We start from the raw sequence: 12,801 nt of genomic DNA, 5'->3' as shown, positions 1-12,801 counted from the left end.
CTTTATATTGTTCTAGGCTAAACATGATGCTGCAATTCTAGCTACCGGTCTTAAGAGGAATCTGTGCTACACTTGTCCTGTGTTTTGGAGGCTATGCTGAAAGGTTAGGGAGATAAAACAATACTATTCTTACAGCCAACAACTGGTCTCCCTGGTCTTCCCATCTCTTCATAAAAGGTCATCCTTTGCTCTCCATATACATATTTATAATTTGCTTCTGCACTAATAAGTTGCTAACCTCTTCCTATTTTGGCTGATACCCATAATTTTTCAAACTGGGTGTTTTTAAGGCTTAATCTACTGTTAGTTTTTTGTAGTGTCACAATAGGATTTGTTCAGTGTGATACTCTAAATGCCTACCACAGACTTAGGAGATGTGAAAACCGAAAACTTTAAAAAAATCTAGGTCTTCAGAAGTATTTAGCCAAACTCTCTTTATACAGCAAAAGAATTCTGGCCCTACTGTCAGAATGTAATTGAGCCACAGTACTTTACTCATCTGTCTGGTTGCAACATGGGCTAAAATGATCATTAGAAACTTGCTTGGTGCGGATGTATTGTCTGGACAGTTAATGAATCTGTCATTAACCTACACTGGTATTCAGAGCTTTTAATTGAAGCAGGATATCTGCCTTTCCATAGTTGGGATAATATAAAACTATTGTTGAACTGCTAATAGGGTCTGAATAACAATTTTGCAAATGTGGCAGTTGTGTAGGGACTCAAAGGGTAAATATTCACCCTAACAAACTTGTCTTGATCAGCTGCCTATGTTGCTTTTGAGATATTTACTGATGGATTCATCTATTTGACTTATTTTACAATTATATTGACTAACTTTGCCATGGACTATTTAAATTATGTATTTTTAGTATTGGCTATATGTCTCTTGTATACGATCTGTAGCTTGATATAAAACATTTGTCTCAAATTCTAAATTACATCTTAATTTTGTATATGCCGTGTTCTCTTTCCCTTAGATTGGCAGATATAAAGCCCCTTTCCACCAGTTGAGGATATCGTATGGAACTAACAAAGGGAAGAATTATACAGAAGAGGAGGATCGCTTTCTCATCTGTATGCTTCACAAGCTAGGATTTGATAAAGAAAATGTATATGATGAATTAAGGCAGTGTATTCGAAATTCTCCTCAGTTCAGATTTGACTGGTTCCTTAAGTCCAGAACTGCAATGGTATGTGTCGATTTGGATATGTTCATTGTTTTTATTCACACGACACTGTCTCATTCACGTGTTTGTCAGTTGTTTTAAAACCTGTGTACAAACTCTACCAGGAAGAGAACATTTCCTTGGCCTTTGAAATATGTATTAAGTTCCTATAGAGAAGAAACATTGTGTAGAGGTACATACTTATATATATGAGTGTATATATAAAATGTTTTCATAATTGAAAATTGATGAAGTTTAGGCTTTTGGTGGTTATATGCAGCATCTGTAACTTAGTAAGATTAACAAGGAATCATGATTAATAGCTTTGATTGTAGAAATGTGTAATACTGACTAGGTACTAGAGATGTTAGTATGTAGTCGTTTAACCAGCCCTCCCACTGTCTCACCATGGGACTGGAGCATACAAAATCTACTAGGCTGGGTCCTCCTAGGCTCTGATGTGTGAGGGGAATATGGGTAGTGACTTTTGCCGCCTTACTTAGCAGCCATGTCAGTGAGGGCTTGTGGTTTGGGTTTTTTGTTTTTATTTCTCACCAGTGTGCTGCCCTGGACAGATTTTTCTGTGGGGCAGTGGCTCCAGAACTCAAAAGGGTTCCCCACCCCGAAAAGGGGAGTTTTTGACTCCACTATGCGTTTGTCAAACCTTGTGTGTTTTATTTTGAGACTAGATTAAATGTTAGACATACTCAAGACTATCCGCTGTTAAATACAGAAATCTGCTAAAACACTGGCATAAGTTACAGCAACTAGATCATCGTTAAGGTCTTGAATTTGTTTTTATAAAATGTTATGATCCCCCTTGTGTAAAGTTAATGTAAAAAATCATTTGAAGATGGTTACTATGTAGGAGTCAAACTGATATCTTGTGTGTAACTCAGGAGCTACAGCGAAGATGCAATACCTTAATCACTTTGATTGAAAGAGAAAACATGGAATTGGAAGAAAAGGAGAAGGCAGAGAAGAAGAAACGTGGACCAAAGCCTTCTTCAGTGAGTTTTATGCATCTTAACTCTATGTTCAAATGCTTGGGTGAAGAAAACTACCTGGTTATACAGGCTGTATTTCTGGTGTCTGAGAAGTATTGGGTACTTACTGGTTGTCTAGAAAATGAAAAAGCAGTGCCTGAAATGTCATTTTGTGATTCCATCTACTTAACTAAAATAATCCTATTTTACAAACCAGTGGGTCTGGTAGTTAGGATCCTAATGCTATATTTTTACACCTAAATAAGTGCAAAGATTTTTCAGAGAACTTAGCTTTTTATTTTATTTTGGGTCCTTAAAAAAACTACACCAAGATTGTAAAATCCAACTACAGACCTATAACACAACCATGTATCTGAAACTGAACTTTCTTCAATATCTTGCATTAGTGGCAATAAATCTTGCAATCCAAATTTGGTTGACCGTTTTATGAATTCAAAAGGCAGAATAACATCATGGCTTATTTTCCTGTTTCATATGCAGTACTTTTAAGCTTATTTTACTGAAATTACTTAGCATCTGCCTCTTTTCAGGCTTAAGAGAGAAAACGCTATTTTTGTTCACAGCCATTCTCTACCCATTTTCATGAGCATTTCTATGCTAAGCAATTCCAATGAAAATTGTTTGCCTTTTTTTTTTGTATTTCCAATAAGGTTGTAAAGGGTTAGCCTCGTGCTTAATGGGTAAGGCTTACCATTTCTGGTTAGCCAGTAGGGGCTGGAGAAGCTCCCTGTTCGCCTTGGGCTGGGGGCTACTTCAGCTCCATGGGGCCCTATGCTCAGCAGGGCCAGCTTGTCCTCCCTGTCGGGCTGGCAGCCTGCTGTTGTCTCTATAAGCATGTAACTCTCTAACCACTATCATTTTTAGCGGTTACATGGTTGCATTTTTACATCCCTAGTTTCTAACCTGGTTTTAGTCACTTTGCTATACCTTTTGGAAAAATATGGTGAAGATCTGACTGGCAGATATCTCTGCAGTGAGTAGAAAAGCCCATAAATTACGTTAGATTTGAATTTAAAATGCAAGTTCCATCAAGAGTATAGGCCAACAGGATAATTCTGACCTTCAGTACTGACCCTTCTATAAGTATGACAGTGTTAACTTAGTTCATGCACATAAAGATAATTCTACAACTATTCAACTTTTGCAGAATTTCCACAAAGTGAATGCACCTTAAGTGCAATTGTTGCCCTCTTATCCCTGATAAAATGTAGTAAGTGTGTTGAAGACAGCAGGGCTGTGTCTACACTGGGCCATTTATTCCGGAAAAGTGGCTGATTTTCCGGAATAAGCTGCGAGCTGTCTACACTGGCCCTTGAATTTCCGGAAAAGCAACGATGCTCTACTGTACAAAATCAGCCACTATGCCGGAAAAACTATTCTTCTCCCGCTCGGGCATAAGTCCTTATTCCGGAACACTGTTCCAGAAAAGGGCCAGTGTAGACAGCCCAGTAGTCTTTTCTGGAAAAAAGCCCCGATCGCGAAAATGATGATCGGGGCTCTTTTCCGGAAAAGCGCGTCTACATTGGCCACAGATGCTTTTCCAGAAAAGCAGCCTGCCAATGTAGATGCTCTTTTTCCGGAAATACTTATAACAAAAACTATTCTAAGCATTTCCGGAAATTCATGCCAGTGTAGAGACAGCCCAGCTGATTGAATAAGGATATAACCATGAGAGGATGCTGAGGAGCCAAAAGCATATTCAAGTCTCTAATACTCAGTTTAAAACTCAGTTAACATGCTTTTTCTAGATGTGAATAGCCAATATATTATGTAAAGCTGATAGCTGAAAGCTCTTTCTGCTAAGTAGAGGAAAGTCTTGGAACCCTCAGCCATATTGAAAATCAGCTAGTTAGCCAAACAGTTTTAACACAGGTTTATACTGTTTAATGTCCTTGCAAAGCAAGGGTTGTATAACTATTTGATCTCTAGTATAAACAAGGCCTAGTGGGTAGATTTTTGGTTACAATGAGCACATCTTAGGCAGAATAAAATAGTGACCCATATTTTCATGTATTATCTTACAGGCACAGAAGCGTAAAATGGATGGTACCCCTGATGGTCGAGGAAGGAAAAAGAAGTTAAAGCTGTGAATGCTGAACTTTTGTAATCACTAAATTTTAAAAAGTAGTTCTTTAATTTACGGGTCTTCATAAGATGTACTGTACAATGCTCAACTATTATGTCATTAAAGGACATCAGGTTCATCTGTTTACTGAACTAGAAACATAGTACTTAATGTAGTTTCACTTTTTTAAATGCAACAGCTGTGCTGAACTTTTTTTTACCATTAAAGTAATAAAATAGGCTTCATTTATTAATAAATAAAAGGTTTCAGTTGACTTTTTTTAAACAGCTCCAGTTGAAAAGCTAACAACTGTTTGAGAACTCCTGGTTTATTTAGAGTGTTTCAAGGTGGCAGCACTGTGTGTAGCTCAGGGTCAGCTGGGGAATGCGGAAGTGCCTACTGGCTGGTGGAGTAGTTGATGGCAATTCCATTGACTAGTAAAATAAGTGATAGTTAATATCCCTTGTAAGTACTCTTCATTACCCTGAGCATAGTACAGGCAGTCCCCGGGTTACGTACAAGATAGGGAGTGTAGGTTTGTTCTTAAGTTGAATCTGTATGTAAGTCGGAACTGGCGTCCAGATTCAGCTGCTGCTGAAACTGATCAGTTTCAACAGCGGCTGAATCTGGACGCCAGTTCTGACTTACATACAGATTCAACTTAAGAACCCCAGGCATCCCCAAGTCAGCGGCTGATTCCAGGAAGCCTGGGGCAGGGGCTTCCTGTAGTCAGCGCTGGTCAGTTTCAGCAGCGGCTGACTTGGGGACGCCTGCGGCAGAGCAGCTGGGGTGCTGCTGGGTTGGTCCAGTAGCGCCGCCGCTCCTCAGCGCTACTGGACCAACCCAGCAGCACCCAAGCTGCTCTGCCCCAGGCGTCCTGATTCAGCCGCTGCTGAAACTGACCAGCAGTGGCTGAATCAGGATGCCTGGGGCAGAGCAGCTGGGGTGCTGCCCGGTTGGTCCAGTAGCGCCCAGAGCGGCGCTAGGGGACCAACTGGCAGCGCCCCAGCTGCTGTACCACAGGTGTCTGGAGCAAAGCCGCGGAGCACGGGGGCAGCGGGACAGCCCAGACGTGCCGTGGCTGTCCTGCTGCCCTCGGGCTCCATGGCTTTGCTCTGCTTTGCTCCCCGTCCCCCTGGTCTGCAGACCAGGGGGACGGGGAGCAAAGCGGCAGAACACGCGGGCAGCGGACAGCCCAGATGTGTCTGGGCTGGCCGTGTGCTCCGCGGCTTGGCTCTGCTTTGCCCCCTGTCTTCCTGGACATTGCCAGTTTACTATTTTCAAGCTTTATTTCTAAATTACTGAATGTGAAATAACCATTTACATACCAAGATCTTGACCCTGTACAGTAGGGTAGGTGAGTGATCCAGGCCCCATATAGGCATACATCCATCAATGCTGGAACACCACCTCAATGCTGCAGATGAAAGTGTCTCCTACATTCTGAACAGGGTCCATCATCACTCAACCATAAATTTCAGGCCCTAATAAAGCAAATTAATAGTTGGCAACCACATAGGAAGTAATTCCTTTCATGTTGTACAAACAAGGGTACATAAACCAATGCAATAAGACCTATGGCTGTGCAATCAGGAAATGGTCATATTAAGGTCTCACTGGCTAGTAGGCATGTCGTTGAAAATAGTATCTTTAGTACCGATTTGATACTGGCTACTAATCTGCAATAGTTACCGCATTAGAAACAGTGTTTCCTGGTTAAACAGGCTTTTCCTTTTCACGAGGGGGCAAAACAAGATAACTATTATGCTCAAATAAAGTACCGATCTGTGCAGTGTTTGTGTAGCCAGGTAGATTCCCAGGATACTTTAGAATGAAAGCGCATAATATCAATTAACTTCTGTTGGTATGAGACAAGATTTCAAACTTACATAGAATAGAGCTGGTCCAATACAAAAATATTACATCATCCAATGGCTACATCTAGACTGGCATGATTTTCCAGAAATGCTTAACGGAAAAGTTTTCCGTTAAAAGCATTTTCGGAACAGAGCATCTAGTTTGGCATGGATGCTTTTCCGCAAAAGCACTTTTTGCAGAAAAGCGTCCGTGCCAATCTAGATGCGCTTTTCCGCAAAAAAAAAGCCCCGATCGCCATTTTCGCAATCAGGGCTTTTTTGTGGAAAACAAATCTCAGCTGTCTACTCTGGCCCTTTTGCACAAAAGGGACTTTTGCCCGAATGGGAGCAGCATAGTATTTCCGCAAAAAGCACTGATTTCTTACAGTAGGAAGTCAGTGCTCTTGCAGAAATTCAAGTGGCCAGTGTAGACAGCTGGCAAGTTTTTCCAAAAAGTGGCTGATTTTCCGGAAAAACTGGCCAGTCTAGACACAGCCAGCATGTCTAACATACTGAGCAAGCTGACTACGTTGGTTTCGTATTGAGGTCTTGTGTTAGAAACCAGTTTTGCAAGTCATGCTGACATAACTGAACTATATTATAAATCTCTAAAACACACCCAGAATATTTAGGGCACACTGAGAAAGCATGTAATATGTGCTCAAGTCTTTGCACTGTCTACTTCAGTACAGGCAGTCCCCGGGTTACGTACAAGATAGGGACTGTAGGTTTGTTCTTAAGTTGAATCTGTATGTAAGTCGGAACTGGCGTCCAGATTCAGCGGCTGCTGAAACTGACCACCAGTTCTGACTTACATACAGAATTAACTTAAGAACCCCAGGTGTCCCCAAGTCAGCTGCTGCTGAAACTGATCAGCAGCTGATCCCAGGAAGCCCGGGGCAGAGCAACTCTGCCTTGGGCTTCCTGTAGTCAGCGCTGGTCAGTTTCAGCAGAAGCTGACTTGGGGACGCCTGGGGCAGAGCAGCTGGGGTGCTGCTGGGTTGCTCCAGTAGCGCTGCTCCTCGGTGCTACTGGACCAACCCAGCAGCACCCCATCTGCTCTGCCCCAGGCGTCCTGATTCAGCCGCTGCTGAAACTGACCAGCAGCGGCTGAATCAGGACCTGGGGCAGAGCAGCTGGGGTGCTGCCGGGTTGGTCCAGTAGTGCCCAGAGTGGCGCTGCAGGACCAATTGGCAGTGCCCCAGCTGCTCTGCCCCAGGGTCCAAAACAAAAGCCTGGTCTGCTGGGGGGGGGGGGGGCACACTAGCTGCGTGCCCCCCTCCCCCCAGCAGACCAGGGACACGGGGAGCAGAGCTGCAGCGGGGTGCTGCGCCTCTGAGGCTTTGCTCTGGCAAAGTCTGAGGCGCGGGAACCCGCTGCTGCTGCCGCTTCAGTCCCGGTGCCTGTGGTCTGCTGGGGACGGTCCCCAGCAGACCACAGGCACCGGGACTGAAACGGCAGCAGCGGCGGTTTCCTGAACTTCTGAGGCTTTGCTCTGGCAAAGCCTCAGAAGCGCAGGAACCTGCCCGGTGCCCCTAGTCTGCTGGAGACGGTCTCCAGCAGACCAGGGGCACTGGAGCAGCTTACGAACGGGGCTTTCTCGCCCCGGAGCTCGCAGGTAGCAATCCGCCACCTCGACCTCCGGGGCGAGAAAGCCCTGTTCGTAAGTGCGGATCCGACATAAGTTGGATCCGCGTAAGTCAGGGACTGCCTGTATTTCAGTGTAGTAAGAGTCCCAGTTACATGAGAGTAAGCTGAACTTTTCTGGTGGTAGGATCTTCCCAATAAAGGGTGTGCTCACACCAGAGCTACATTCTAATGACAATCATGGCAAGCCTTTGACAAACATTTAGAAATCCCATATCCAACACACAGCTGCCTCTTTAATAGGTGCTATAAAAATGTGTAAAAACCATTCAATTATTGTTAAAAGTAGTTCTATTTCAGTGTCCATAAGAGCTGTTATGGCATACAAGCTAGTAAAAGATGTATTTACCTTCAGTACCTGTAAAGAAAACATCAATTTTTTCTCCAAATCCCAGGGAGCCATCAGGTATCCAGAGTTCCTTGCTGGACAGCAGGAACAGTTTGGTAGTGAGACTGAACTCAGCTGCAATTGTATCACTGATCTATGGTAAACAGAAATATCAGTTTTTACTGCAGAGTTGAGTGAATCAATCACTCAGTACTCTGTTCATCTCAAATCTTAATATAAAATACGTGCACGGCTGCTGTACAGGGCCTATTGGATGGGATAAAATAATCACTGAAGAGCAGTACGAGTTCTACACCTGGTCCCATGAATGATACTATGTCATGAACTGTGTAGCTTGAAAACATCTTTCAAGCCCCAACTCCTTCCTTCTGTGGTGTCCAGCACCATGCTGGTCAATGCCTACCAAGTGGTTCACATGCAGAACTGGATGTGGTGGCACCACATCTAGGCCAAGAGCGCTGAGATCAGTGAAGCTAGATTGATTACACCAACTCTTTTCACATGTACCAAACAATCAATAAATGACTTTGGAACATATTTAAATTAATGACCTAAACTCCATGCACCACATCCCAAACACCTGAGTTTTGTTCCTCCACATAATAAATTAATTCAGGAAAAAAGCCAAACCCTGCTGCTGTAACCTTAAGATTGCATATTTGCACAAGTCTGAAAACAATCACAATTATTTCTACAGCAACCCTAACCCCTTAAGTCATCAAACGGAGTGTTAACTTCCTCTATGTACTAAATATGGCTGAGTAATGATTAGCTTGCAATAGATTATGGCACTTTTTTCATTACTTGGCATTTAATGAGTCCTATTTACATTGATACAGATTTTTTTTCAAATTAGGCATAAAAATTCTTATTTAAGCTAAGGATATCAAGAAATTTACTAGTCAAATAGTTGATAGGCACTTCCACATTCCTCCTTTGATATGTACAAGAGCCCCCACTGGAGCCCCCGCATTTGCTTATTGGATAGTTGACTAGTCCTTAACATCCTTAATTTAAGCACCTAAGTTGCTGGCCTAATATTTTAAAAAGCTAAACACACTGCCACTCCCATTGAAATCAAGAGGTACTGCTTTTTATATCGTGCACTAATGTAAATGCCTACTTATTGATTTACAATCCTATCTTTAGGAGTTTTGAAAATTATGGCAACACTGCAGTTCAATTAGAAGACAAGTACTCAGTTTTGCAATCCCCTCGCTCAACCTGCTACCTGGGTACTCCTCCTTCCAACAGAACGAGAGTATACTTAAGACATCCTATAGTATAAAAGAAGTAATTCATGGAACACTATATTCATTTATACCACTTAATTATTTTTATAAGCACAGGCATATTCTGATTCAAACAGGCACATGTCTGTGGCAAATCTGTACAAACTGTCAAGTATATAGGCCTGATTTCCCACTCCATTGCACCAGCATCACTTCAGTGTATTGCCATAAAATGTAGCTGAGTCGCAGTTGTTTTTTTTAAAGTTGGTTTTAGTGCTGTTCAGTCAGCTCAGTTGTTAATATCCATGAGCATGGTGTAAAAATTATGGGGAAGCAGTTATGCCACAGGTTATAATGAAGTGCAAAAGAAGTAAATGAAAAATTACTTTACTCATGGCACAATGTGAGATTCACCAGAGAAACATGGCTCTATAGCAATGTAATGCACTAAAAGAGAGGTAAGGCATTTAAATAGGTAACCTTAAATAAAAATGCTATAACTGTTGGAACCTGATAGTGACTGGTTCCCATAGGTTACTGATGATAGGAAGGGTATATTCCTGGTTGAGTGCAGCAGTATATGGGATATGTTTTACTGTGTAAGTACCAGAATAATCTTGTATCTTGCAAGTTTAAAAAAATCCACAGTATGAGAGCACAAACTTTTCTCCATAGTTTCTGAACAAACCAGTGCTTCATTTCAAAATATAGGGCACTGCCAATACCTTTATTGTAATCCTTTAGTCTAAACACTATAGCTGTGTCTACATTGGCACGATCTTGCGCCAAAGCAGCCGCTCTTGTGCTGATTTTTAAATATTTTTCTCAGGGAAGCAGGATGGTTCAGTGAAGAGGACTCAGACCTAGGTGTCACGACGACTGAGTTCTATTCTGAGCTTTGTAACTGATTTACGCATTGAAGGGCTCATCCTATATAATTTCTCCTTTTCCATAATTTTCCATTCTTAGCCAATTCAACCATAGGCTCAAAACCTGCACTGTAATCCAGCACAGATTACAATGTAGAATGTAGATCATGATTTATCTGCTTTGTACTTCCCCTATCACAGTAACATGAGATTTCTCTGACACTGATTCTCTCTGGACAAGGCCCTTAATGCTGTCTTGTCTTAGGCAAACCTTTCTCTTCCCCCCATCTGTTTACTGGGAATAGTAATAGCTATAGCCCTTAACAGGCAGTGGTGAGCATTCATTATGCAAAAGTAAATCAGCTGGAAACCATTAAATTTACATGTGATCGAATTGGTGTGAATAGTCTCTGGCTGATTTTATAGAATACACCTCAGGGACATCTTTCATCTGAATGGAAGTAAGTACTGCATATTGCACACTCCCCAAATTCCAACTCTGAATGGGAACTCACAGCTAAGTGAGATAAAGCACCACTGCTGCATAGGCTGGTGGAAAGCTGGTTCACTCTAACAGGTGGTGCCCAAAGGTGAGGTCAGGAAGGTCAGCAGATAACACCACTGCTGTCAGAGAAGTACCTGTAGAAGCAAAAGGTGAGTGATATCCTGGAGGTATCAGCATGTATAAGCGCACAGTGACAGAGGCAATGAGACGACACACAAATCTCCCCCATCGCTGAAGCAAGTGGCTTCAGTTTCTTTTTTCCCCTGTTTGTTGAAACATTTTCTGTATTATAAAACAGCTCCCTTCTGGTGTAAATAGATGGTGCTCCTGATGTTTGTCAGATGATATTATGAGTGGCCAGGGCATGTCTGGCCTTTGTTGGACATTCTAGTGATTCCTACATCAGAAGGTCTGGGGTCATGGCCGGTTATTCTCAGGAAAGTGGAGCCCTATCTTCCATGTGTATGTTTTCTTTTTAAAAATTTCCCAGCACCTGGGCCTCTGGCTATGTTGTATCACCTGTCTGGCAGCTCTACCTAGATGCAGTCATTGTTCAAATGACTGAGCATTGTGCATCTGTCAATGATCAGACCCCCTGAATTTAGGGACTGCTGAAAGGGTATCATATTTCCATAGCCTAAAGGTACACAGGAGCCTTCCAATAATACATGAGGCCTGTTGTCCATAGGTCCAAGTTCTGCCTTTGCTTGCATCAATGTAGCAATTAAAGACAAGTGCTTTTGCAATGATGCATACTTGGCCATGTGTGTCAATGGAGCCGCCACAAGCAGGCAGCAGTTCAGACATAGAAGAGAGTCTATGCTATGTCTGAACTATGCTGAGGGGAACGGAGGCACCCATCTGTCGCCCAGACAGTTCATCTCGAGAGGTATGCGGTCTGCCAGGGGCCCGTATCCGAGATGTTACGGAGGCATTGTCGAGGATTATCCGGCCCTCTGACTACTCATCCACATGGGCACAAATGATACTGCCAGGTGTGACACTGAGCGGATCAAGTGTGACTACAGGGCTTTGGGAGTATGGGTGAAGGAGTTTGGAGCGCAGGTGGTATTCTCTTCGATCCTTCCTGTCAAAGGCAGGGGCCCGGGCAGAGAGAGGTGCATCCTGGAGGTGAATGCCTGGCTGCAAAGATGGTGTCGCCAGGAGGGATTCGGCTTCCTTGATCACGGGGTGCTCTTTCAGGAAGGACTGCTTGGCGGAGTTGGAGTTCACCTTTCCAGGAGCGGGAAGGCCTTGTTTGGACACAGACTGGCTAACCTTGTGAGGAGGGCTTTAAACTAGGTTTGACGGGGACAGGTGAGCAAAGCCCACAGTGCTGAATGTGCGGGACTGGGAGATGGGTTGGAAATGGGGGAGACTACGGCCTATAATGGCAAGGAGAAAGGAGGGTCAGGGCACAACAGGGAGGCAAGATCAAATCAGTATCTTAGATGCCTATATACAAATGCAAGAAGTATGGGCAATAAGCAGGAAGAACTGGAATTGCTAACCAATAAATACAACTATAATGTCATTGGTATTACAGAAACCTGGTGGGATGGAACGCACGATTGGAATGTTGGTATGGAAGGGTACGGCTTGCTCAGGAAGGAAAGACAGGGAAAAAAGGGAGGAGGGGTTGCCTTGTATATTAAAAATGTACACACTTGGACTGAAGTGGAGATGAACGTAGGAGATAACCCAGAGACTCTCTACACAGCTAAGCTAAAAGGGGTAAAAAATGAGGGTGATATCATGCTAGGAGTCTACTACAGGCCACCTAGCCAGGTGGAAGAGGTGGATGAGGCCTTTTTTAAACAATTAACAAAACTATCCAAAGCCCAAGATTTGGTGGTGATGGGGGACTTCAACTATCCAGACATATGTTGGAAACTAACACAGCGGGGCACAGGCTATCCAATAAGTTTCTGGACTGCATTGGAGACAACTTTCTGTTTCAGAAGGTTGAAAAAGCTACCAGAGGAGAAGCTGTTCTGGATTTGGTTTTAACAAATAGGGAGGAACTAGTTGAGAACTTGAAAGTGGAAGACAGTATAGGGGACAGTGATCACGAAATAATAGAGTTCATGCTCTTAAGGAAA

At 43.1% G+C, this 12,801-nt stretch overlaps 2 protein-coding genes across 3 annotated transcripts in view; one reads left to right on the top strand and one right to left on the bottom strand.

Annotated features, from left to right (window-relative positions):
* The window catches only part of SMARCA5 (SNF2 related chromatin remodeling ATPase 5), a 46,134-nt gene extending 41,619 nt beyond the window's left edge, over window positions 1–4,515 (top strand). For both annotated transcript variants that reach the window (XM_075929891.1, XM_075929892.1), the window contains exons 22-24: window positions 981–1,193; window positions 2,069–2,179; window positions 4,201–4,515. In XM_075929891.1, the coding sequence (XP_075786006.1) occupies window positions 981–1,193; window positions 2,069–2,179; window positions 4,201–4,266 (390 nt within the window). In that variant the 3' untranslated portion in view covers window positions 4,267–4,515. The remainder of the gene's footprint in view (window positions 1–980; window positions 1,194–2,068; window positions 2,180–4,200) is intronic.
* The window catches only part of FREM3 (FRAS1 related extracellular matrix 3), a 63,305-nt gene that overhangs the window by 10,593 nt on the left and 39,911 nt on the right, over window positions 1–12,801 (bottom strand). The window contains 6 exon segments of the mRNA XM_075929189.1: window positions 5,570–5,725; window positions 8,094–8,221; window positions 9,821–9,948; window positions 10,693–10,765; window positions 10,767–10,930; window positions 11,456–11,516. Coding sequence (XP_075785304.1) covers window positions 5,634–5,725; window positions 8,094–8,221; window positions 9,821–9,948; window positions 10,693–10,765; window positions 10,767–10,930; window positions 11,456–11,516 — 646 coding nt within the window. The 3' untranslated portion in view covers window positions 5,570–5,633.

Source organism: Pelodiscus sinensis, chromosome 5, assembly GCF_049634645.1.
Source record: "Pelodiscus sinensis isolate JC-2024 chromosome 5, ASM4963464v1, whole genome shotgun sequence".
In the NCBI taxonomy this organism is placed as follows: domain Eukaryota; kingdom Metazoa; phylum Chordata; order Testudines; family Trionychidae; genus Pelodiscus; species Pelodiscus sinensis.
Note: the sequence above shows the minus strand (reverse complement) of the source record. Positions and strands in the feature narration are given on the sequence as shown.